At 40.0% G+C, this 25,539-nt stretch overlaps 1 protein-coding gene across 2 annotated transcripts in view; it reads right to left on the bottom strand.

Moving 5' to 3' along the window:
• Nucleotides 1-25,539, bottom strand: part of HSD17B4 (hydroxysteroid 17-beta dehydrogenase 4) — a 790,821-nt gene that overhangs the window by 436,541 nt on the left and 328,741 nt on the right. For both annotated transcript variants that reach the window (XM_053701594.1, XM_053701593.1), the window contains exon 14: nt 12,621-12,857. In XM_053701594.1, coding sequence (XP_053557569.1) covers nt 12,621-12,857 — 237 coding nt within the window. The remainder of the gene's footprint in view (nt 1-12,620; nt 12,858-25,539) is intronic.

The raw sequence follows: 25,539 nt of genomic DNA, 5'->3' as shown, positions 1-25,539 counted from the left end.
ATTTTCATTGATAGGGAATCTATAATGGTTCCTTTTTTATATATATATATATATATATATATATATATATATTATACATAGCCAAAAATAGAACAGTACTCGTAAATCAAAACAATTGACGTCACACAGGACGGATAAATATTTATACCTTCATAGTATTAATGCATAAAAGAGAAAAACAAATTGGTTAGAAAATACCTTATCCAAAAAGCAAAGACAATAAGAAAGATATAAGCAAGACAATCAAATGTGTTCCCATCCTGAGAAAAAAAAAAACCTTTGATGATTTAGATGCCTATGAAAGCTGAAAATGTTTTGGCTATTTTTTATCCTATAAACCTAAAATTAGTATTAACACTGAAAGAAAAAGAAAAGAAACAGAATAGAAAAAAAAAAAGAGAAGAAGAGAGAGAGAAAAAAAAAAAAGGGAGAAACCCCCAACCAGGATCCGCGAGAATCAATGATCAAGTCTCTATTAGAGATCCTAGCTTTAAATCTTAGTGGATATCTCTGTCATTTCTGATCCAAGAATGTGGGAATACCTGTAGCAAAACTAATTCAGCAAAGCTAATGGAGGAGACAAATGGAGACAGGATCTGCCGCTGTATTTGAGTTGGGTAAGTCTTAATAGTAGGTGGCCCAAATTTACCAGGAACTTTTTAATTCTTTTGTCCGAAGCCTGATACAAATGAAAGGATTCATATATAATTTAAGTTTGAATTCCCTTAAGGATTTACCCCATGCTAGGAGGGCGCTTAGCAATCCAATATTTAAAGATATTGTGTCTTACTAGCAATATAATAGTATTTAAAATTTGCACATTTTCGCACATGTCCTGGGGTTGGGTACTAGACACACTATAACTTCCAGAGAGAATAAGAAAGCCCCTTCATACACTCTATTAAACTAGTATTGAATTTTCTGCCAGAGTTGATATATTTTGGGGCAGAACCATAACATATGCAGAAGATCCGCTCTGCCATGTGAGCAGCGAGCACAATCAACCGCTTTGTTAGTATAGAATTTAGACATCCTTAGAAGGGATAGGTAAAAGTTATTTATTAATTTCATAAGAGATTCTTTCCAACTTACGGGGATAGGGATACGGGATAGCCAAAATTTACTAATTTATCACCGGCTAGTATACTCTGTATAGTGAGTATAATATCATAAAATTAGAGAAATCGATACATCCCTGCTATAAATTTCTGTATGCAGATCTTGACATTGGACCACTCAGACCTAATTAAAGAGTACCAATTTTGGGAGCAGACATAATGACGTATTTGAAAATACGCAAAACGGTTCCCCCTACGGAGAGAAAATTGTTGAAAGATGGTTTCCCAAGGAAGGATCTGATGTTGATTATTCAGTATTTGATGAATATCATTGAGACCTTTGTCCTGCCATTCTTGAAATACTTTTTGGTCTATTCCTGGAATGAAAAGAGGATTACCCCTAATGGGCAAGAAGTCAGAGAAAAAAGCATTGATTCCTAAAAGATGACAAAACTTTTTAAATGACTGTAAAGTGGTTACTTTCAAAGGAAGATTATGCAAAGGGCAATGTAGAAGGGCTTTCAGAAACCATGGAACAATCAAATGAGATTCAATATTAAAGGAGATAACCAGATTGGTTTGGGTAATCCAATAAATTGCTAGTTTAAGCAGTGTAGCCCAGTTGTAAAGTCTAACATTAGGCAGTGCTAAACCCGCATCCGAATATTTTTGTGACAGTCTACTAAGAGATATACACAATTTTTTAGATTTCCAAATGAATTTGGAAAACCAAGAAGCCAGCTTACACAGATCTTTATTAAAAATAATTAGCGGCAGATTAAAAAATTATAGTTTTAATCAGATTAATGGAAGCTGTAATAGGTAGAGGAAAAGCAGCCCATAGCTCAAGGTCTTCTTTAATCTTTTGGAAAAGAGATCCAAAGTTTGCTAGGTACCAAAATTTGGGGCTTTTATGAATTTCAAGGCCCAAATATTTTATGTCGTTGACTATACAAAACATTGAATTAGGTTGTTCCATATCATGTTTGCCTAGCCACATAAGTTCACTCTTCTCCAAAATAATTTTATAACCCGCAAAGGAACTAAATTCCTCTAAAGCATGTATTACATTAGGAATTGTGTCACAGGTATTATGTAAAAATATTAAAATATCATCAGCGTGGAGTAAAATATTTTTAACTTTTGAACACGAACTGGAATCCCTGGCAAGATTTTGCTCAACATTGTTGCCAGCGATATTAAACAAGAGAGGTGAAAGGGGGCAGCCCCTGTCTTGTCCCCCTCTGAAGAATTATTTTAGGAGACAATGTGCGGTTGACAAGGAGGAATGACACCGGATTCAGGTAAATTTTCCTAATGAAATGAACAAAATTATTTGAGAAGCCAAATTTCGCAAGTGTTAAAAAGAGATGTGTCCAGGAAATGTGGTCAAAAGCTTTGACAGCATCTAAAGTAAGAACGGCTATATCTTTTAAGTCACTCTTATCTTTAAATTGATCACTATTCCAGATATAGTCAACCAGGGTAATTAATTAGTTTCCGAACATTTTTAGAGGGGTTCCGAGCTGTCATAAACCCGGCCTGGTCAGGATGAATAAGTTTATCCAAACAGCAAACCAATCTCCGAGTTATAATCGATGCTAAAATTTTATAGTCAGCATTAAGCACTGAGATGGGCCTGTACGAGGCTGGATCTTCTGGGTTCTTACCTTTTTTTTTTTTAAGATTAATGAAATGTTCGCTGCTGCAAAAAAAACTGAAATTGGATTGTCAGATAGTAGCTATTATACAGTTTTTCTAATACTGGAATTACCTCTTCAGCTAAGCTTTTATAAAATTCGGCTGAAAACCCATCTGGGCCAGCTGATTTATTAAGTTTAGATAGATCTATTGCTTTGCCAATTTTTTCTGCTGTAATCGGGGCATAAGAAATTCTAACTCCTCTTTCTGTATATTGGGTAAGATAATCTTAGCCCCAAAATTCTCTTGATTAGTGCAGTTAAGATCACCTGCAGTATATAATTGCTGATAATATTAAAAAAAGACTCCACATAGCTCTTCTGTATCCGTATAACAAATACTACCATCCTGTATGATAGGTATAATGCTCTTCTTTTTCCTCGCTTTGACAAGTCTAGCAAGATTTTTGGGCTGAACTGCCATGAAAGCTCTTGAAATATAAGTTCATTTTAGTCTCTTCTTCTTGATGTTTTTGCGATAGAAATACATCTATTTCCATCCTTAAATCAATATACTTATTCCAATTAAAAGGTTGAACGGACACTATGATATTTTTTATAGGCATTTTTAACTTGATTAGTTAATTGTATATCGCGGGCCCGTTGTTTCTTATTTCGAACATCGAGGAATGTCTTGATTTCTCCCCCGTAAAACAGCGTTTGATGCCTCCCAAAAGGTTTCTATTTTGTTAAGATATGAAATATTACGAGTACAATAATCCTTCCATATCGGTTTTATTCAGCATAAAAACCTAGGATTGTTATAAAGATAACGGGGATAGAAAAAAAACCCTAGGGGCTTTTGGTTTAAACCTATGCTGACAATATAAAACTAAAGATATAATCGAGTGGTCCAAGATCAAGTTCTCCCCTATTCCTGCTTCTGTTTTACAGATCAACAATGATTCTGAAATTAAAAATAGATCTAGCCAGGAAAATGTCCTTTGGACTCACATGTAAAACACAACATCAGGATTTAATCTACGCCAAATGTCAATAACCTGTCATTTCTGGCAGAATCTAGAAAATATTTGAGCTTCTCTTAGTCTCTGGAACATTTTTATGTGGAAATCTATCTATTTCTGGACATATAGTCATATTAAAATCTCCACCAAGTATCAGGTTCTCTTTAATATGAGGAAAGAGTTTGACCTTGATATTCTCCCAGAACTCACTGCTAAATTTATTTGGGCCATATACATTGCAGAGAATGAATTTGGTATTATTTATAAGAATTTGTAATAAAATAAACCTAACAGCAGGATCCGTCTCCACACATAAGATCTTATAGTCAAAAGACTTATTATCAATATAGTTACGCCACAAAAGAGGGGGGAAAAAAAGGACCCGAAAGAAAGAGAAGACACCCTTATCACATAAGAGGGTAAGAAAACAGAATTAACATCATATCTTAACAAGAAGGTAATATAAGTAACTCTAAAAATAAACAATTTGAAGCCCCGTAGGGGACAATATGACAATATATATCAGTTTGAAAAAACATTCTGCCTGTTAACCATGTGAGTAGCAGAGGGGGAAAAAAAGGCCATATATCTCACTTATCTTCCAGAAATTCTTTTTCCTCTCCAACCTCTGAGAAGACCAATCTAGACCCACTGTGCTCCACTATAATTTTAGCCGGATAAACCATCCTTGCACTTATTCCTTTGTTTATAAGTTGGGTACAGAAGGGTGCCATTTTCTTCCTCTTAAATGAGGTTTCGGTTGATAAATCCTGGAATAGTAAGAATTTGCTATTTCTGAATATAAGTGAATCGCTTTTTTTTTTTTTTTTTTAACAATTTTATTATATCAATTTTATCCTGGAAATTTAAAACTTTGAAAATACACATTCTGTTCCTAGCCAGGCCTTCAGAATGAAATTTCTTAGGGCCAATTCTATGAGCTCTCTCAATGGCGATGGGAAAAGCAAGAGCCTGAGGCAGCACCAATTAGGTGAACTTTAACAAGTCTTCATATTCGGCTGATTCAGGGAGACCGACAATTCTAATAGTATTGTGTCTTGAACGATCCTCGAGATAGTCAAGACGCAATTGAAGGTTATTAATTTTAGAGTCTTGTTTGGCAATGATATTACCTTGGGTACTGACCTGGTCCTATCAGTGTACAGAAGGTGACGTAGCTACAGCCCAGGAGGTGTGTGAGCTGCTAGCCAATTGTAGCCCTCAAATATCGGCAAATGCAAATGCACTAATGGCGGGGTGCCAGCTTAGAAAAAAGTTGAGCCAACTTCATAGAACCAGAGTCAAAGGAAGCAGCACTCCAAGATTGTAGAATAAAATCCAAAACCTTTATTCTTCATATATTAAAAACAGAGAACATACAGTGCAGTACAGCACAGCACAATGCCAAAATCACAGATGGAGAGGGAAGCAGAGTCCTAACATGTTTCGTGCTATTCAGCACTTAATCATAGGATAACTCCCCACCTGTGTGGTGCACCCTTTAACTTTCTTCCAACCAATCACAATTTCAAAGGCTGATCACACCCTCAAAAACAAATACTCAGGTGTGAATGATAACAATGTGACATAACAGTTAATAAAAACAGTAGATAAAAACAATCAAATATGAAATGAAAAATGTGTAATGAAAAAACATTGTTGCAAATTCTCATTATTGACCATTATAGGTATATATATAAAAAATTATATAAATATACCAAAAATGAAATTTCATAAAAAATGAAATTTCATAAAAAATAAATAAATGTATCAATAGAGGAGTTTTACTTACATAATTCTACAAATCGCCTCAAACTACTTCTGGACTTATATTAATATTTGGACTTAACTGAATCTTATCTAGTCCATTATTTCAATTTAATAAGATGATGTACAATAAGTCACAAAAAAGGGGGGGAAACTTTATGTTTTAAGAACCAGCCCATTAATGGTATTATTTGCTATATACTATATAATGTATTATCAAAGTATCAATTGAGCTATTATAAATAAATATAGCACCAATAGATCATATAGGTCATATAAGACCTAGGTATTAGACCTGGTCCTCTAGTTCAGAAATTCTGTTCTCAGCCTCTAGCATTCTGTTAGAAAACTGCCTAACTTCTGCAGAGAGAACGGATATTTCTTAAGAAATTGTGCCCAATTTTTTTTTATCATATCGAATTGAGGGGAGAAAAGTTCAGATAATTGAACAATCAAAGTCTGAGTGTCTATATTATTAGCCATAGAATCACATCAATCTAGTTGCTGATAATGTATATAGAAACAAGACCTGAATAAGACTCTCAATAAAAAAAAAAATGTTTCTTCCCCTTTTTTTTCCCTTTCCTTTTTCCCTTCTTTTTTTTTTTTTAAATTATCATTTGACCCACCTTCTGGCATGGACAATTGTAACCGGGCCCTAAGATCTATACTTTCAGCATATACATATATGCACCCCTGGCTTAAACAAATACAACTGTTCTAAATAATAACAGAATTATTTCCTAAAAAGGGATCTGTCTAAGCTTAGCTTAAGAGTTCTTTAAAGTATTTTTACAAAACTAGGGGATGAGTGCAACAAACTAGCTGTAGGGGGGTATGATACCAAAGATTATGTAAATCTCAGCAATAGCGCCCCTGAATTTTCAGTGAGATAGATATCACCCAAACAAGCCTCTGCAGCTTTACCAAGAGCAAGGCAGAAGTAAGGTGATCCGCCAGAAGGTCGATCCCCCAAGGATTAGGCCAGTATGGTAACTATACAAATATGCCTAATGCTATCTCATTTTTGACTCTCTAATAGTTGAATATCACTCTCATTGCTAATACAGCAAATATCAAGATTAATTACAGGCAGAAACATGGAATAAACTTTCATTATATCAAATGGTGATGTTTCTTCACCCTTTCCTTATACAAACAATGTTTCGCCCAAAGTCCAGGTTATACAATATTAGTCAAACCCTTTTTCTTTCTCTCTCCCCTTCTTTTTAATTAGGGTTTATACAGTCAGCAGATAAATGCTAATGTCCCGGGCTAACACCTGTGATATTGTCCATAGAAACCACAGCCACTTCCCTTCTGTTAAGTTGAACCCTTTCGTGGAATCTAGGCTGGGTTTAAAATTTCCTTAGAATGTTTTTATAGGGCCAACAGATGGCTAGTTTAGAACTTGCTGCAAGAAAAGATAACACCAGCATTTGTGTACATATCAGTGGCACCGCTCCACACCAAGGGCTTAAGATGATTTATGCCTTATGTTAGAGTCACTATATAACAACAACAACAACAAAAAAAGTACTTGCTTTTACTCGACTCCTGTCCTTCCACAAAGAGCGGACAAGGGATTTTCCTGTGACTCCCAAAGAGCTTGCAACCCTAAGAGGCGGCAAGTAGGCTGGCTCAGTGACGACACCCAAATGCTGTGACGATAATCAACGAAACTCCAACACAGATTTCAAGTTAGTTTGTAAACTCACTTTGGCAACAACCCAGTATTTCCTGAACCACTACTTTATAGCTATTTCCAGAAGTGCAGTTCATACTGCACGGCTTCCAGCAGGTGCTTCCCCTTGTTGTTACCGGGCGAGAGCTAGGCTGGAGTAGGCAGGCTAGGAGACAGCATCCGGACAGCCCGGCATCTTTGCGGATGAAAGCTTTGCTTCTTAGTCCCAGCTGTTATCGATCACCCTTTTGCCTTCAGTATGCAGCTTGTAGAGAGTCCCCAAAGTAAAGTTTAAAAGATACTGCGATGGAATCGCAAGCCCAATACTGCTTGGGAGGGCTCCAAACTCAGGGGGGCCAAAACCACGCAAAGTGCCACACACTTCTTGAACCCCTTACGGTAGCACCGGGTAAATGGCTGTAAGTGGGGAGATTATGGATCGCCATGTTCTCACCACGCCATCATGCAGGTACACTGCACCGCTCCTCCCCCAACGGAAGTCCTCCCTCAGCATAATGGTTTCGAAGAATACCACCCTTGTAGCCAGAACAAGGGAACTCTTTCCCAAATTAACCTTCTATCCGTGGGAACGAAAAAAAGACACCAAGATCTCTGTGTGAGATTTTGCTAGTTGTAAAGATGGCGCCTGAACCAGAATGTCATTCAGATAAGGCGCCACTGCAATTCCCCGAGACCGAATTACTGCCAAAAGAGCCCCCAGGACTTTTGAGAAAATTCTGGGAGCTTTGGCGAGGCCAAATGGAAGAGCCACAAACTGAAAGTGTTTGTCCAGATAGGTAAATCTCAGAAATTTGTGATGATACCTGTGAATGGGATCATGAAGGTACGCATCCTTCAGGTCTATGGTCATCATGAAATGACCCTCTTGCACTAAAGGATAGTCTCCATTTTGAAGGACGGCACTCTGAGAAACTTGTTGATACTTTAGATCTAGAATAGGTCTGAAAGTTCCCTCTTTTTTGGGAACCAAAAACAGATTGGAATAGAACCCTAGACCCTGTTCCTGTACTGGGACTGGAACTACTACTCCCATGAGGGAAAGATCCTGTATATATTTCAAGAACGCTTCTCTTTTTATCTGGGCTGCAGATAATCTTGACAGGTGGAACCTGCCCCTTGGAGGTCTTGAATTGCAATTTGTAACCCTGGGATACTATGTCCACGGCCCACGGATCTGGGACATCTCGTATCCAAGCTTGAAAAAACAGAGTCTGCCCACCACTTGATCCCATCCTGGATCGGGGGCAAAGCCTTCATGCTGACTTAGGGGCCCATTTATCAAGCTTCTGGGCCCGTGTTTCTGGCGAGTCTTCAGACTCGCCAGAAACAGAAGTTATGAATCAGCGGTCTAAAGACCGCTGCTCCATAACCCTGTCCGCCTGCTCTGATGAGGCGGACAGGAATTGCCGGAAATCAACCCGATGGAGTACGATCGTGTTGATTGACACCTCCCTGCTGGCGGCCAATTGGCCGCGAGTCAGCAGGGGGCGGCGTTGCACCCGCAGCTCTTGTGAGCTGTTGGTGCAATGTGAAATGCGGAGAGCGTATTGCTCTCCGCATTCAGCGAGGTCTTGCGGACCTGATCCGCACTGTCGGATCAGGTTCGCAAGACCTTTAATAAATAGGCCCCTTAGACTCCGTTTCAGGCTTGTTAGATTGCTTTCCCTTGTTCCAAGACTGACTGGGTTTCCAAGAAGGCTTGGACTGTTCCTGCTTGGTAGAGGAGGGGGAAGACTTACCTATGAAGTTACAAAAGGAATGAAAATTACACATCCTTTCGGCTGATTCTTCCTATTTTGTTGCAGAAAAAATCCTTTACCATCCTAGATATCAGAAATAATTTCTGCCAAACCCGGCCCAAACAAGGTCTTACCCTTGTAAGGAATTGTCAAATGCTTAGACTTAGATGAAACATCTGCTGACCAAGATTTCAGCCATAACGATCTACGCGCCAATATCGTGAAACAAGATATTTTGGCTCTCAACTCAACCTGCAATGAGGCGTCTGTAATAGGAATTGGCTAACTTAAGGGCCTTAATCCTATCCTGTATCGCCTCCAAAGGAGTATCTGCTTGGAGGGACTCAGACAAGTGGTCAAACCAATAGGCTGCCGCACTTGTCACTGTAACAATACACACCGCCGGTTGCCATTGGAGACCCTGATGAATATACATCTTTTTGAAGTATGCCTCCAGCTTCCTGTCCATAGGGTCCTTGAAAGAGCAGCTATCCTCAATATGAATAGTAGTTCTCTTAGCCTGGGTAGAAATCGCCCCTTCCACCTTGGGTACTGTTTGCCACGACTCCTTAATGGAGTCAGCCACTGGAAACATCTTTCTAAAAACCAGAGAGGGAGAAAAAGGAATTCCAGGTCTCTCCCATTCCCAAACAATAATCTCTGTAGCACGGGAAACACCTCTCCAGAGGAGGGGACATCAAAGTATCTATTTAATTTGCTAGATCTCCTAGGGTTGACAACGGCAGGGGTATTGGAGTCGTCCAAGGTAGTCAAAACCTCCTTTAACAAAACACAAAGGTGTTCAAGCTTAAATCTGAAGGAAACAACTTCAGCATCAGAAGAAGGAATTATACTATCCGAATCTGAGATCTCATCCTCAAAGGCTACCGAAGTATCTTCCTCTTCAAACTTATGAGAAAGAGCAACTTGGTTAGCCTTGACTGGATCAGAAACCTTACTATCTGATTCTCTAATTTTCCTCTTTTGTCTTCCCTGAAGCATCGGAATGGCAGCCAACGCCTCAGATACCGCTGAGGATACCTGGGCAGCAATTTCTGCATGCAAATATACTCCTTCAGGAGAATGCGAGGAACCACAGGGCACTACATGTGGCGACGATAAAGTTTGGGACGCTTGAGGAGAAGGCTGTGGCGTTACTTCCCATTACTTGTGGGAAGGGGAGTGATATTTAACAGCTTTGCTGTGGTGCTCTTTGTCTTGTCCTGCTGGCCAGGCGTGATATTCCCAACAGTAATTGATGATTCCGTAGACTCACTATATGTTAGGAAAAAAATAGGTTTGTTAAATAACTTGAACATTAAGGTTATACTAAGCCACTTGCAGTGTACGGGAAATAATAATCCTATAAAAAAATAATAATGACAAAGAGAAAAACCTTTTAAAGGGATAGAAGAGTCAAAATTAAACTAGCATGATCCAGATAGATAGTTTAATTTTAAGACACTTTTCAATTCACTTCAATTTGCAAATGTGCTTCATTCTCATGGATCTCTTGTTTAACAAGAATTCGCACATATCCTACACTAGTGGGAGTGTTACATATCTCAGTCTAATGTCACTATCCCTTTAAGACTGCCTTTCCTGATTCTGACACTCATGCTGTTTTGGACAGTATTTACATTCAGCTTGCCTGCCTGATTAATCATTCATGCACCTGATTCCCTCAGCCTCTTTTTAAACCTTCTCAGGTCTAATGTGCTTTGCATTAACTTTGAAGTTGTGATCCTGAACAACAGAGGTCTGTGACTGTTTCCTGCATGAATACTACCAACTTATTCAAGCTACAGCCTTTCCTATGCTTAAAATCATCAAATCGCAAGTATCCATATAATTCAATTTTGTTACCTGGACACTGCTACTTAAAGGGACAGTCTACACCAGAATTTTTATTCTTTTAAAAGATAGATAATCCCTTTATTACCCATTTCCCAGTTTTGCATAACCAACACAGTTATAATAATATAATTTTAACTTCTGTGATTATCTTGTATCTAAGCCTCTGGAAACTGCCCCTTTTTTCAGTTCTTTTGACAGACTTGCAGTCTAACCAATCAGTGCCTGCCCCCAGATAACTTCTCGTTTACGAGCACAGTGTTATCTATATGAAATACGAGAACTAACACCCTCTAGTGGTGAAAAACTGTTAAAATGCAATCTGAAAGAGGTGGGCTTCAAGGTCTAAGAAATTAGCATATGAACCTCCTAGGTTAAGCTTTCAACTAAGAATACCAAGAGAACAAAGCAACTTTGGTGATAAAAGTAAATTGGATAATTGTTTAAAATTACTTGCTCTATCTGCTCTGCTTTTCCTCTGTGAAAAGCACACTGGTCTAAAAGAGGCTGCCTCCGGGTGGTAAATCGCCATAGAACAAGCCACTGAGCTGTTGTTCGTTCCTGGTAGAGCGCTTCTCTCTTTGTATGCAAATTATTATGACCCTGGGGAAGTCTCCCTATGGGTGATGGGGGAAACCAGACGTGGACTCCTTGCCCAGTGTGCTTAGAGGAATGTGGCTGCACCTCACTGACGAGGCCCATAGGAGGCCGAAACGATCGTCTGGGGTTGTCATGTTCCTTGTTCAGAGGAGAATTGCCTGGTATTTCGGGGCTGGACTGACCTTACTTGGCGGGATCAGACTGAAATACTTCAGGAAAGTTTTCCTCTGTGAAAAGCACACTGGTCTAAAAGAGGCTGCCTCCGGGTGGTAAATCGCCATAGAACAAGCCACTGAGCTGTTGTTCGTTCCTGGTAGAGCGCTTCTCTCTTTGTATGCAATCTATCTGAACCATGAAAGTTTATTTTGGCCTAGACTGTCCCTTTAACAAACTCTGAACTTTATTATAAATCAAGTATACTTTTGGTTTTCATCACTCTCTAATTATTACAACAGCATCTTACTCAGAACTGTATAACTATTCTCTGCTACAAGTTGTCATAGCTGAAATATCATTCTACAAATATGTTAACATATTCAGAACTCTGCATCTATGTGTTCAGTTAAAAGCTTTCATGTGATTCTCCAATATATGCACAAACAGTAATTGATGTCTAAAACTTGCAACTTGACTATCACCTGTGCTGCTCTGCTTATTACTGACATACAGCTATATATAATATTATGTACTGTGAACCTGCAACAAACCTTAGTTTGCATCTAAGTGTCAATCTTCTACCAGTTTACTCTGAAGCCTGAACATTCCACATTGCTATATTTTTCTCTCATTGAATCCTGCAGCTACTCCTATTAACTAACTATAAGTCACAGTGAAGCCAGAATATACAAATGTTGCACTCTCCATGAATTCTACAATAACTCCTAGCAACTATGAATCACAGAATATAATCTATCCACGTCCAGGATACTCTTCCCCAGGTCAGGGGTCAGTGTCTTCAAATCCCTACCACTGCCCTGAGGGTCTGTGTCCTGAGCGCATGTACACCGGATCATCACAGGGAGCTAGCTGCTGATTGGGGCCTGCACACAATTTTCTCTTGTGATTTGCTAACTAGATGTGTTCAGCTAGCTGTCAGTAGTACAATGCTGTTCCTTCAGCATAGGATAACAAGGGAATGAAGCAAATTTGATACAAGAAGTAAATTGGAAAGTTGAATGTTCTATCCAAATTATGTCCCTGTAAAAAAAAAAAAAAAAATCAATAAAACTTACCCGAGTAAAATCAATACTAAGGCCTGGAACTGAGGAAAGTCCTCCACCCATAAGGGAAGCTTGAGAAAGAATAACACCAAATGTCGGTAAACAGCAAAAATCTTCACTTCCTTCATAAAGGAATTTCAGATGATCTGGATCCTTGGTGGACATTCCCACGCCAAGGGCATAAAGAACTGGTTGCACGTGGCTGTAGCTGAACACAGTTGGTGGCAGTTTTTGTCCAATGGCCTGAGACTGGAGAAAGCATAAGAAAACATATAGTTTATTTAATCATATATCAATAAACAATACATCCTTTTTATAGTTCAGAGAAACAGGATTCCTACTCAACACAACAGTTACAACATGAGCAACCTAAGCCATTTCACTTTCCATGTGTGTGTGTCTAAATAACAAATAGTTTTAGCAGCATCAAAGATAAATTGTTTACGACTTCTTGAAAACCGTCAAGGCAGATAGAGCCCAAATTATTTATGTTACAGGAGGTGCAATTGGGCTTATATCTATGCCAAAATCTTAATATAATCTTACATTTTATGTTCTTAAATGGAGATAATAAGGCAAAAATGATATGCTCTAATATTATTGCTTGGTGTTTCCGTTCTGAGTACCAATTTATCAAACAGATTGGCAACACCACAAACAGATATTAAGCAGTATAACAAAACGAGGGTATACAGGTGTGAATTTGAGTGCATCAATCTTCAGATGCATCAGTTTTCAGCGTTTCCAGCCAATTAATCGATCAAGTGGTTTTATCTCAGATAATGGATGTTTTGCTTCCAATTTCCTTTATACCTCAACTTTAAGTATTAAGGAACCCGCTTTTTAGACAACTGCAAATAAAACCACTATGAAAAAGTATGGTGTTTACATAAGTCCAGAATCAGGTACAGTTTGTCATACCTATCCACAGAAGTTAATGCCAGTGTCCTGGTTACTGGGATGTGAAACCTACTACAGCTAGATAAAACAGATTCATCACTTCAACCCCCAAAAATATAAATTATGACTTACCAGATAATTTCCTTTCCTTCTGTATGGGAAAAGTCCACAGCTGCATTCCTTACTTGTGGGAAATACTGAACCTGGCCACCAGGAGGAGGCAAAGACACCCCAACCAAAGGCTTAAATACCTCCCCCACTTCCTCATAAGCCCAGTCATTCTGCCGAGGTAACAAGGAACAGTAAGAGAAATATCAGGGTGAAAAAGGTGCCAGAAGAATAATTTAAATGTAGGGCTGCCCATCGGAGAACACAGGCAGGAGCTGTGGACTCTTCCCATACAGAAGGAAAGGAAATTATCTGGTAAGTCATAATTTATGTTTTCCTTCTTAATATGGGAAGAGTTTACAGCTGCATTCCTTTCCTGTGGGAAACATATACCCAAGCTCTAGGAGTACATGGAATGCTAACGGGAGGGAAAAAAGAGAGGACCCTAATCTGAGGGCACCACAGCCTGCAAAGCCTTTCTCCCGAAGGCTGCTCCAGCAGAAGCAAAAAGAACGAACTTGTAAAATTTGGAAAAAGTATGTAAGGAGAATAAGGTAGCCGCCTTACAAATCTGATCCATAGAGGCCTCATTTTTGAAGGCCCAAAAGGAAACCACTGCTCTCGTAGAATGAACCGTAATCCTCAGAGGAGGCTTATGTCCCACTGACTCTATTCTAAACGGATTACACTCCGCAGCCAAACAGATAAGGAAGTTGAAAAGGCCCTCTGTTCTCCTTTCCAGGAAGCGTAGGGGTCAAACAGCGAAAGAAGTTTGTCTCAAATCCATCGTGGCCTGAAGATAGAACTTCAAGTCACAAACCACATCCAGAATTACGTTATAAACGTTCCTTCGACAAAGAAGGAATAGAACATAAAAAAGGAAATACGATCTCTGGATTGATGTTGCGAAATGACACAACCTTAGGAAGAAAACCTAACTTGGATCGAAGAGCAGTCTTATCAGCATGGAAAGCCAGATAAGGAGGAACGCATTGCAAGGCAGCAATCACAGATACTCTGTGCACCGAAGCAATAGCCAGAAGAAAAGGAACCTTCCAAGAAAACAATTTATTGTCTACTTCATGCATAGGCTCCAGAGCCTTAACAAAATGCTACACATCTGGAGGCTCAGTGAACCTCTTGGGCAGTAACACAGACAGGGTCAAAACTGTCGCCTCAATGGACTTGCAGAAAAGCCCTTCTCCAGGACATCCTGGAGAACAGATCAAGTAGGTCCTCCACAACTTATGATAGATGCGACGAGCAACCAGCTTACGAGCTTCAATAAGAGTAAAAATAACTCTCTCATAAAACCCTCTCTTGGCTAGGACTAAGCGGTCAATCTCCACACAGTCAGCCTCAGAGAATCTAAACATTGATGAACAAAGAGACCTTGGTCAGCAGATCCCTGCGACAAGGTAAATTCCACGGAGTACCGAAAATGAATGGAGAAAGTGGAATAATAGGGGTAGACAAACATTCAGACCCCATTATACGCCACAGAATAGGTATTATTCAGGTGAGCGAAGGAATGAACAGCCATATAGAAACAATAGACAACAGGAAAATGACCAAGTAAAAATAATGAAATCAAAAAAACAAAAATAGACACATCAGGAATTTTCAACATTAGCAAGAAAGAACTTCGCAATGAGGAAAAACACAATTTATGCTTACCTGATAAATTTATTTCTCTTGTGGTGTATCTAGTCCACGGATCATCCATTACTTGTGGGATATTCTCCTTCCCAACAGGAAGTTGCAAGAGGACACCCACAGCAGAGCTGCTATATAGCTCCTCCCCTAACTGCGATATCCAGTCATTCGACCGAAACAAGCCGAGAAAGGAGAAACCATAGGGTGCAGTGGTGACTGTAATTTAAATTTAAAATTTTGACCTGCCTTAAAATGACAGGGCGGGCCGTGGACTGGATACACCACAAGAGAAAAAAATTTATCAGGTAAGCATAAATTGTGTTTTCTCTTGTAAGGTGTATCCAGTCCACGGATCATCCATTACTTGTGGGATACCAATACCAAAGCTAAAGTACACGGATGAAGGGAGGGACAAGGCAGGAACTTAAACAGAAGGTACCACTGCCTGTAAAACCTTTCTCCCAAAAATAGCCTCCGAAGAAGCAAAAGTATCAAATTTGTAGAATTTTGAAAAGGTATGAAGCGAAGACCAAGTCGCCGCCTTGCAAATCTGTTCAACAGAAGCCTCATTTTTAAAGGCCCAAGTGGAAGCCACAGCTCTAGTAGAATGAGCTGTAATCCTTTCAGGAGGCTGCTGTCCAGCAGTCTCATAGGCTAAGCGGATTATGCTTCTTAGCCAAAAAGAAAGAGGTTGCCGAAGCCTTTTGACCTCTCCTCTGTCCAGAGTAAACAACAAACAAAGCAGATGTTTGACGAAAATTTTTAGTAGCTTGCAAGTAAAACTTTAAAGCACGGACCACGTCCAGATTATGTAAAAGACGTTCCTTCTTTGAAGAAGGATTAGGACACAATCTCTTGATTGATATTCTTATTAGATACCACCTTACGTAAAAACCCAGGTTTTGTACGCAGAACTACCTTATCTGCATGGAAGATCAGATAAGGAGAATCACATTGTAAAGCAGATAACTCGGGAGACTCTACGAGCCGAGGAAATAGCCACCAAAAAAAGAACTTTCCAAGATAAAAGTTTGATATCTATGGAATGAAGAGGTTCAAACGGAACCCCTTAAAGAACTTTAAGAACCAAATTTAAGCTCCATGGGGGAGAAACAGGTTTAAACACAGGCTTGATTCTAACCAAAGCCTGACAAAATGCCTGAACGTCTGGAACATCTGCCAGATGCTTGTGCAAAAGAATAGACAGTGCAGAAATCTGTCCCTTTAAGGAACTAGCTGACAATCCTTTTTCCAAACCCTCTTGGAGAAAGGACAATATCCTGGGAATCCTGACCTTACTCCATGAGTAACTCCTGGATTCACACCAATAAAGATATTTACACCATATATTATGGTAGATTTTCCTGGTGACAGGCTTTTGTGCCTGTATTAGGGTATCAATGACTGACTCGGAGAAGCCACGCTTTGATAAAATCAAGCGTTCAATCTCCAGGCAGTCAGTCTCAGAGAAATTAGATTTGGATGATTGAAAGGACCTTGTATTAGAAGGTCTTGTCTTAACGGCAGAGTCCAAGGTGGAAAGGATGACATGTCCACTAGGTCTGCATACCAGGTCCTGCGTGGCCACGCAGGCGCTATCAAGATTACCGATGCTCTCTCCTGCTTGATCTTGGCAATCAGTCGAGGGAGCAGAGGAAGCGGTGGAAACACATAAGCCAGGTTGAAAGACCAAGGCGCTGCTAGAGCATCTATCAGCGTCGCTTCTGGGTCCCTGGACCTGGATCCGTAACAATGAAGCTTGGCGTTCTGGCGAGACGCCATGAGATCCAGTTCTGGTTTGCCCCAACGATGAATCAATTGAGCAAACACCTCCGGATGGAGTTCCCACTCCCCCGGATGAAAAGTCTGACGACTTAGAAAATCCGCCTCCCAGTTCTCTACCCCTGGGATATGGATCGCTGATAGGTGGCAAGAGTGTCTCTGCCCAGCGAATTATCTTGGAGACTTCTAACATCGCTAGGGAACTCCTTGTTCCCCCTTGATGGTTGATGTAAGCCACAGTCGTGATGTTGTCCGACTGAAATCTGATGAACCTCAGTGTTGCTAATTGAGGCCAAGCTTGAAGAGCATTGAATATCGCTCTCAATTCGAGAATATTTATTGGAAGGCGTTTCTCCTCCCGAGTCCACGATCCCTGAGCCTTCAGGGAGTTCCAGACTGCACCCCAACCTAGAAGGCTGGCATCTGTCGTTACAATTGTCCAATCTGGCCTGCGAAAGGTCATACCTTTGGAAAGATGGACCCGCGATAGCCACCAGAGAAGAGAATCCCTGGTCTCTTGATCCAGATTTAGTAGAGGGGACAAATCTGTGTAATCCCCATCCCACTGACTGAGCATGCATAGTTGCAGCGGTCTGAGATGTAGGCGCGCAAACGGCACTATGTCCATTGCCGCTACCATTAAGCCGATTAATTCCATGCACTGAGCCACCGAAGGTCGCGGAATAGAATGGAGAACACGGCAGGAATTTAGAAGCTTTGATAACCTGGACTCCGTCAGGTAAATTTTCATTTCCACAGAATCTATCAGAGTCCCTAGGAAGGAGACTCTTGTGAGTGGGGATAGAGAACTCTTTTCCTCATTCACTTTCCACCCATGCGACCTCAGAAATGCCAGTACTATGTCCGTATGAGACTTGGCAATTTGGAAGTTTGACGCCTGTATCAGGATGTCGTCTAGATAAGGGGCCACTGCTATGCCCCGCGGCCTTAGGACCGCCTTAAGCGACCCCAGAACCTTTGTAAAAATTCTTGGAGCTGTAGCTAACCCGAAGGGAAGAGCTACAAACTGGTAATGCCTGTCTAGAAAGGCAAACCTTAGGAACCGATGATGATCTTTGTGTATCGGAATGTGAAGATAAGCATCCTTTAAATCCACTGTAGTCATATATTGACCCTCCTGGATCATAGGTAGGATGGTACGAATAGTTTCCATCTTGAATGATGGAACTCTGAGGAATTTGTTTAAGAGCTTTAGATCCAAAATTGGTCTGAAGGTTCCCTCTTTTTTGGGAACCACAAACAGATTTGAGTAAAAGCCCTGTCCCTGTTCCTCCTTTGGAACTGGATGGATCACTCCCATAACTAGGAGGTCTTGCACACAGTGTAAGAATGCCTCTTTCTTTATCTGGTTTACAGATAATCGTGAAAGGTGAAATCTCCCTTGTGGGGGGGAAGCTTTGAAGTCCAGAAGATATCCCTGAGATATAATTTCCAACGCCCAGGGATCCTGAACATCTCTTGACCCCGCCTGGGCGAAGAGCGAAAGTCTGCCCCCTACTAGATCCGTTACCGGATAGGGGGCCGTTCCTTCATGCTGTCTTAGAGGCAGCAGCAGGCTTTTTGGCCTGCTTGCCTTTGTTCCAGGACTGGTTAGGTTTCCAGGCCGTCTTGGACTGAGCAAAAGTTCCCTCTTGTTTTGTAGAAGAGGAAGTTGATGCTGCACTTGCCTTGAAGTATCGAAAGGCACGAAAATTAGACTGTTTGGCCCTTGATTTGGACCTGTCCTGAGGAAGGGCATGACCTTTTCCTCCAGTAATGTCAGCAATAATCTCCATCAAACCAGGCCCGAATAGGGTCTGCCCCTTGAAGGGAATGTTAAGTAGTTTAGACTTTGAAGTCACGTCAGCTGACCATGATTTAAGCCATAGCGCCCTACGCGTCTGGATGGCAAATCCAGAATTCTTAGCCGTTAGTTTAGTCAAATGAACAATGGCATCAGAAACAAAAGAATTGGCTAGCTTAAGTGCCCTAAGCTTGTCAAGTATGTCATCCAATGGAGTCGTTGCCTGTAAAGCCTCTTCCAGAGACTCAAACCAGAACGCCGCAGCAGCAGTGACAGGAGCAATGCATGCAAGGGGCTGCAGGATAAAACCTTGTTGAATAAACATTTTTGTTTTAAGGTAACCCTCTAATTTTTTATCCATTGGATCTGAAAAAGCACAACTGTCCTCGACAGGGATAGTAGTACGCTTTGCTAAAGTAGAAACTGCTCCCTCCACCTTAGGGACCATCTGCCATAAGTCCCGTGTGGTGGCGTCTATTGGAAACATTTTTCTAAAAATAGGAGGGGGGGAAAAAGGCACACAGGGTCTATCCCACTCCTTATTAATCATTTCTGTAAACCTTTTAGGTATTGGAAAAACATCAGTACACACCGGCACTGCATAGTATTTATCCAGTCTACAAAATTTCTCTGGCACTGCAATTGTGTCACAGTCATTCAGAGCAGCTAAAACCTCCCTAAGCAATACACAGAGGTTCTCAAGCTTAAATTTAAAAGTAGAAATATCAGAATCAGGTTTCCCTGAGTCAGAAATATCACCCACAGACTGAAGCTCTCCTTCCTCAGCTTCTGCATTTTGTGAGGCAGTATCAGACATGGATCTTAAAGCGTCTGTATGCTCTGTATTACGTCTAACCCCAGAGCTATCTCGCTTTCCTCTAAATTCAGGCAGCCTGGCTAATACCGCTGACAGTGTATTATCCATGACTGCCGCCACGTCTTGAAAAGTAAACCCTATGGGCGCCCTTGATGTACTTGGCGCCATTTGAGCGTGAGTCCCTTGAGCGGGAGTCAAAGGGTCTGACACGTGGGGAGAGTTAGTCGGCATAACTTCCCCCTCGTCAGAATCCTCTGGTGATAAATTTTTTAAAGACAAAAGCTGATCTTTATTGTTTAAAGTGAAATCAATACATTTAGTACACATTCTCATATGGGGTTCCACCATGGCTTTTAAACATAATGAACAAGGAGTTTCCTCTATGTCAGACATGTTTGTACAGACTAGCAATGAGACTAGCAAGCTTGGAAAACACTTGAAATCAAGTTAACAAGCAAATATAAAAAACGGTACTGTGCCTTTAAGAGAAACAAATTTTGTCAAAATTTGAAAAACAGTGAAAAAAGGCAGTAAATCAAACGAAATTTTTACAGTGTATGTAATAGGTTAACAGAGCATTGCACCCACTTGCAAATGGATGATTAACCCCTTAATACAAAAAACGGATCAAAAAAAGGAAATAGACATTTTTTAACAGTCACAACTGCCACAGCTCTGCTGTGGCCCTACCTTCCTCAATACATGACTTTTGAAGCCTTTAGAGCCCTTCACAGATGTCCTACAGCATTCAGGGAACTGCTGAGGGAAGCTGAATGTCTCTGTCTGTAATTTTAACTGCGCAAAAAAGCGCTAAAATAGGCCCCTCCCACTCATACTACAACAGTGGAAAGCCTCTAGAAAATGTTTCTAGGCAAAAATCAAGCCAGCCATGTGGAAAAAACTAGGCCCCAATAAAGTTTTATCACCAAAGCATATATAAAAACGATTAAACATGCCAGCAAACGTTTTATATTGCAATTTTAAAGAGTATATATCTCTGATAGTAAGCCTGATACTAGTCACTATTAAATCACTGTATTTAGGCTTAACTTACATTAATCCGGTATCAGCAGCATTTTCTAGCAATTCCATCCCTAGAAAAACTTATAACTGCACATACCTCATAGCAGAATAACCTGCACGCCATTCTCCCTCTGAAGTTACCTCACTCCTCAGACATATGTGAGAACAGCAGTGGATCTTAGTTACAAGCTGCTAAGATCATAGAAAACGCAGGCAGATTCTTCTTCTAAATACTGCCTGAGATAAAATAGTACAACTCCGGTACCATTTAAAAACAACAAACTTTTGATTGAAGAAAAAACTAACTATATTTTACCACTTTCCTCTTACTACCTCCATCCTTGTTGAGAGTTGCAAGAGAATGACTGGATATGGCAGTTAGGGGAGGAGCTATATAGCTGCTCTGCTGTGGGTGTCCTCTTGCAACTTCCTGTTGGGAAGGAGAATATCCCACAAGTAATGGATGATGCGTGGACTGGATACACCTTACAAGAGAAATGTGTATATACATACAAACTTAAAACAACGGTCCACGTTCTATCTGACACAGGAAAAGGGGAAAGAGATAGAATTATTTGAGAAAAGGGTAAAAGAGGATTTAGAAAAATTAGACATTAAAAAAGGAATGAGATGGAATCTAACAAAAAAAGAACAAACTATTCTCAAACAACTACAGGAAGATAGGAGTATAATAATAAAACAGGCTGACAAGGGGGGGTATAGTAGTGATGGATCAGATAAAATATCTAGAAGAGGTTTATAGACTTTTGGGGGATACACCAACCTATAAGGAACTTAAGAATGATCCGATAGAAGTTAAGACAGAGAAACTAAATAAACTAGTGAAAGAAGCAAAACTAAATAATATCATTTCAGAGAATGAAGAATTTTTTTTTACTAATTAAATATCTTAGAACCCCAATATTTTACTTTCTCCCTAAAGTACATAAAAACTTAGAAAATCCACCAGGAAGACCCATAATATCGGGGCTAGACTCTATAACATCTAATTTGTCAAAATATACGGCCAAATATCTACAAAAATATGTAAAAGAAATACCTTCATATTTAAAAGACACCACACACTTTCTGAACATATTGAATGACATAAAATGGGAGAGAAACTTTATACTAGTCACATGTGATGTGAGCTCCATGTATACATCCATAAAGCATGAGCTAGGTCTTAAAGCTGTTGAATATTATATTAGAAAAGATGAGGAAATGATTTATGCACAGGGAGAATTTCTACTTGAATGCATTCTCTTTATTCTAACTAATAATTATTTTAACTTTGATGGACATTTTTACCAACAAATTCAGGGAACTGCTATGGGCACGAGATATGCTAATCTTTTTATGGGTTACTTTGAAAAAACATAATTTATGTAAGAACTTACCTGATAAATTCATTTCTTTCATATTAGCAAGAGTCCATGAGCTAGTGACGTATGGGATATACATTCCTACCAGGAGGGGCAAAGTTTCCCAAACCTCAAAATGCCTATAAATACACCCCTCACCACACCCACAAATCAGTTTAACGAATAGCCAAGAAGTGGGGTGATAAGAAAAAAGTGCGAAGCATAAATATAAGGAATTGGAATAATTGTGCTTTATACAAAAAAATCATAACCACCACAAAAAAGGGTGGGCCTCATGGACTCTTGCTAATATGAAAGAAATGAATTTATCAGGTAAGTTCTTACATAAATTATGTTTTCTTTCATGTCATTAGCAAAAGTCCATGAGCTAGTGACGTATGGGATAATGACTACCCAAGATGTGTATCTTCCACGCAAGAGTAACTAGAGAGGGAGGGATAAAATAAAGACAGCCAATTCCGCTGAAAAAAATCCACACCCAAAAATAAAGTTTAAATCTCATAAAGAAAAAAAAACTGAAAATATAAGCAGAAGATTCAGACTGAAACAGCTGCCTGAAGTACTTTTCTACCAAAGACAGCTTCAGAAGAAAAAATCACATCAAAATGGTAGAATTTAGTAAAAGTATGCAAAGAAGACCAAGTTGCTGCTTTGCAAATCTCATCAACCGAAGCATCATTCCTAAACGCCCAGGAAGTAGAAACTGACCTAGTAGAATGAGCTGTAATCCTTTGAGGCAGAGTTTTACCCGACTCGACATAAGCATGATGAATTAAAGATTTCAACCAAGATGCCAAAGAAATGGCAGAGGCCTTCTGACCTTTCCTAGAACCGGAAAAGATAACAAATAGACTAGAAGTCTTTCGGAAATTCTTAGTAGCTTCAACATAATATTTCAAAGCTCTAACTACATCCAAAGAATGCAATGATTTCTCCTTAGAATTCTTAGGATTAGGACATAATGAAGGAACCACAATTTCTCTACTAATGTTGTTAGAATTCACAACCTTAGGTAAAAATTTAAAAGAAGTTCGCAACACCGCCTTATCCTGGTGAAAAACCAGAAAAGGAGACTCACAAGAAAGAGCAGATAATTCAGAAACTCTTCTGGCAGAAGAGATGGCCAAAAGGAACAAAACTTTCCAAGAAAATAATTTAATGTCCAATGAGTGCATAGGTTCAAACGGAGGAGCTTGAAGAGCCCCCAGAACCAAATTCAAACTCCCAGGAGGAGAAATTGATTTAATGACAGGTTTTATACGAACCAAAGCTTGTACAAAACAATGAATATCAGGAAGATTAGCAATCTTTCTGTGAAAAAGAACAGAAAGAGCAGAGATTTGTCCTTTCAAGGAACTTGCAGACAAACCTTTATCCAAACCATCCTGAAGAAACTGCAAAATTCTCGGAATTCTAAAAGAATGCCAGGAAAAATGATGAGAAAGACACCAAGAAATGTAAGTCTTCCAGACTCTATAATAAATCTCCCTAGATACAGATTTACGAGCCTGTAACATAGTATTAATCACAGAGTCAGAGAAACCTCTTTGACTAAGAATCAAGCGTTCAATCTCCATACCTTTAAATTTAAGGATTTGAGATCCTGATGGAAAAAAGGACCTTGCGACAGAAGGTCTGGCCTTAACGGAAGAGTCCACGGTTGGCAAGAGGCCATCCGGACAAGATCTGCATACCAAAACCTGTGAGGCCATGCTGGAGCTACCAGCAGAACAAACGAGCATTCCTTCAGAATCTTGGAGATTACTCTTGGAAGAAGAACTAGAGGCGGAAAGATATAGGCAGGATGATACTTCCAAGGAAGTGACAATGCATCCACTGCTTCCGCTTGAGGATCCCTGGATCTGGACAGATACCTGGGAAGTTTCTTGTTTAGATGAGAGGCCATCAGATCTATTTCTGGAAGTCCCCACATTTGAACAATCTGAAGAAATACCTCTGGGTGAAGAGACCATTCGCCCGGATGTAACGTTTGGCGACTGAGATAATCCGCTTCCCAATTGTCTATACCTGGGATATGAACCGCAGAGATTAGACAGGAGCTGGATTCCGCCCAAACCAGAATTCGAGATACTTCTTTCATAGCCAGAGGACTGTGAGTTCCTCCTTGATGATTGATGTATGCCACAGTTGTGACATTGTCTGTCTGAAAACAAATGAACGATTCTCTCTTTAGAAGAGGCCAAGACTGAAGAGCTCTGAAAATTGCACGGAGTTCCAAAATATTGATCGGTAATCTCACCTCATGAGATTCCCAAACCCCTTGTGCTGTCAGAGACCCCCACACAGCTCCCCAACCTGCAAGACTTGCATCTGTTGAAATTACAGTCCAGGTCGGAAGAACAAAAGAAGCCCCCTGAACTAAACGATGGTGATCTGTCCACCACGTCAGAGAGTGTCGTACAATCGGTTTTAAAGATATTAATTGAGATATCTTTGTGTAATCCCTGCACCACTGGTTCAGCATACAGAGCTGAAGAGGTCGCATGTGAAAACGAGCAAAGGGGATCGCGTCCGATGCAGCAGTCATAAGACCTAGAATTTCCATGCATAAGGCTACCAAAGGGAATGATTGTGACTGAAGGTTTCGACAAGCTGATATCAATTTTAGACGTCTCTTGTCTGTCAAAGATAGAGTCATGGACACTGAATTTATCTGGAAACCTAAAAAGGTTACCCTTGTCTGAGGAATCAATGAACTTTTTGGTGAATTGATCCTCCAACCATGATCTTGAAGAAACAACACAAGTCGATTCGTATGAGATTCTGCTAAATGTGAAGACTGAGCAAGTACCAAGATATCGTCCAAATAAGGAAATACCACAATACCCTGTTCTCTGATTACAGACAGAAGGGCACCGAGAACCTTTGTGAAAATTCTTGGAGCTGTTGCTAGGCCAAACGGCAGAGCCACAAACTGGTAATGCTTGTCTAGGAAAGAGAATCTCAGAAACTGATAGTGATCTGGATGAATCGGAATATGTAGATATGCATCCTGTAAATCTATTGTAGACATATAATGCCCTTGCTGAACAAAAGGCAGGATAGTCCTTACAGTTACCATTTTGAATGTTGGTATCCTTACATAACGATTCAATATTTTTAGATCCAGAACTGGTCTGAAGGAATTCTCCTTCTTTGGTACAATGAAGAGATTTGAATAAAACCCCAGCCCCTGTTCCAGAACTGGAACTGGCATAATTACTCCAGCCAACTCTAGATCTGAAACACATTTCAGAAATGCTTGAGCCTTCACTGGGTTTACTGGGACACGGGAAAGAAAAAATCTCTTTGCAGGAGGCCTTATCTTGAAGCCAATTCTGTACCCTTCTGAAACAATGTTCTGAATCCAAAGATTGTGAACGGAATTGATCCAAATTTCTTTGAAAAAACGTAATCTGCCCCCTACCAGCTGAGCTGGAATGAGGGCCGCACCTT

Source organism: Bombina bombina, chromosome 2 (assembly GCF_027579735.1).
Source record: "Bombina bombina isolate aBomBom1 chromosome 2, aBomBom1.pri, whole genome shotgun sequence".
Classification (NCBI taxonomy): domain Eukaryota; kingdom Metazoa; phylum Chordata; class Amphibia; order Anura; family Bombinatoridae; genus Bombina; species Bombina bombina.
The sequence above is the reverse complement of the archived record's forward strand: the minus strand, read 5'-3'. Positions and strand labels throughout refer to the sequence as shown.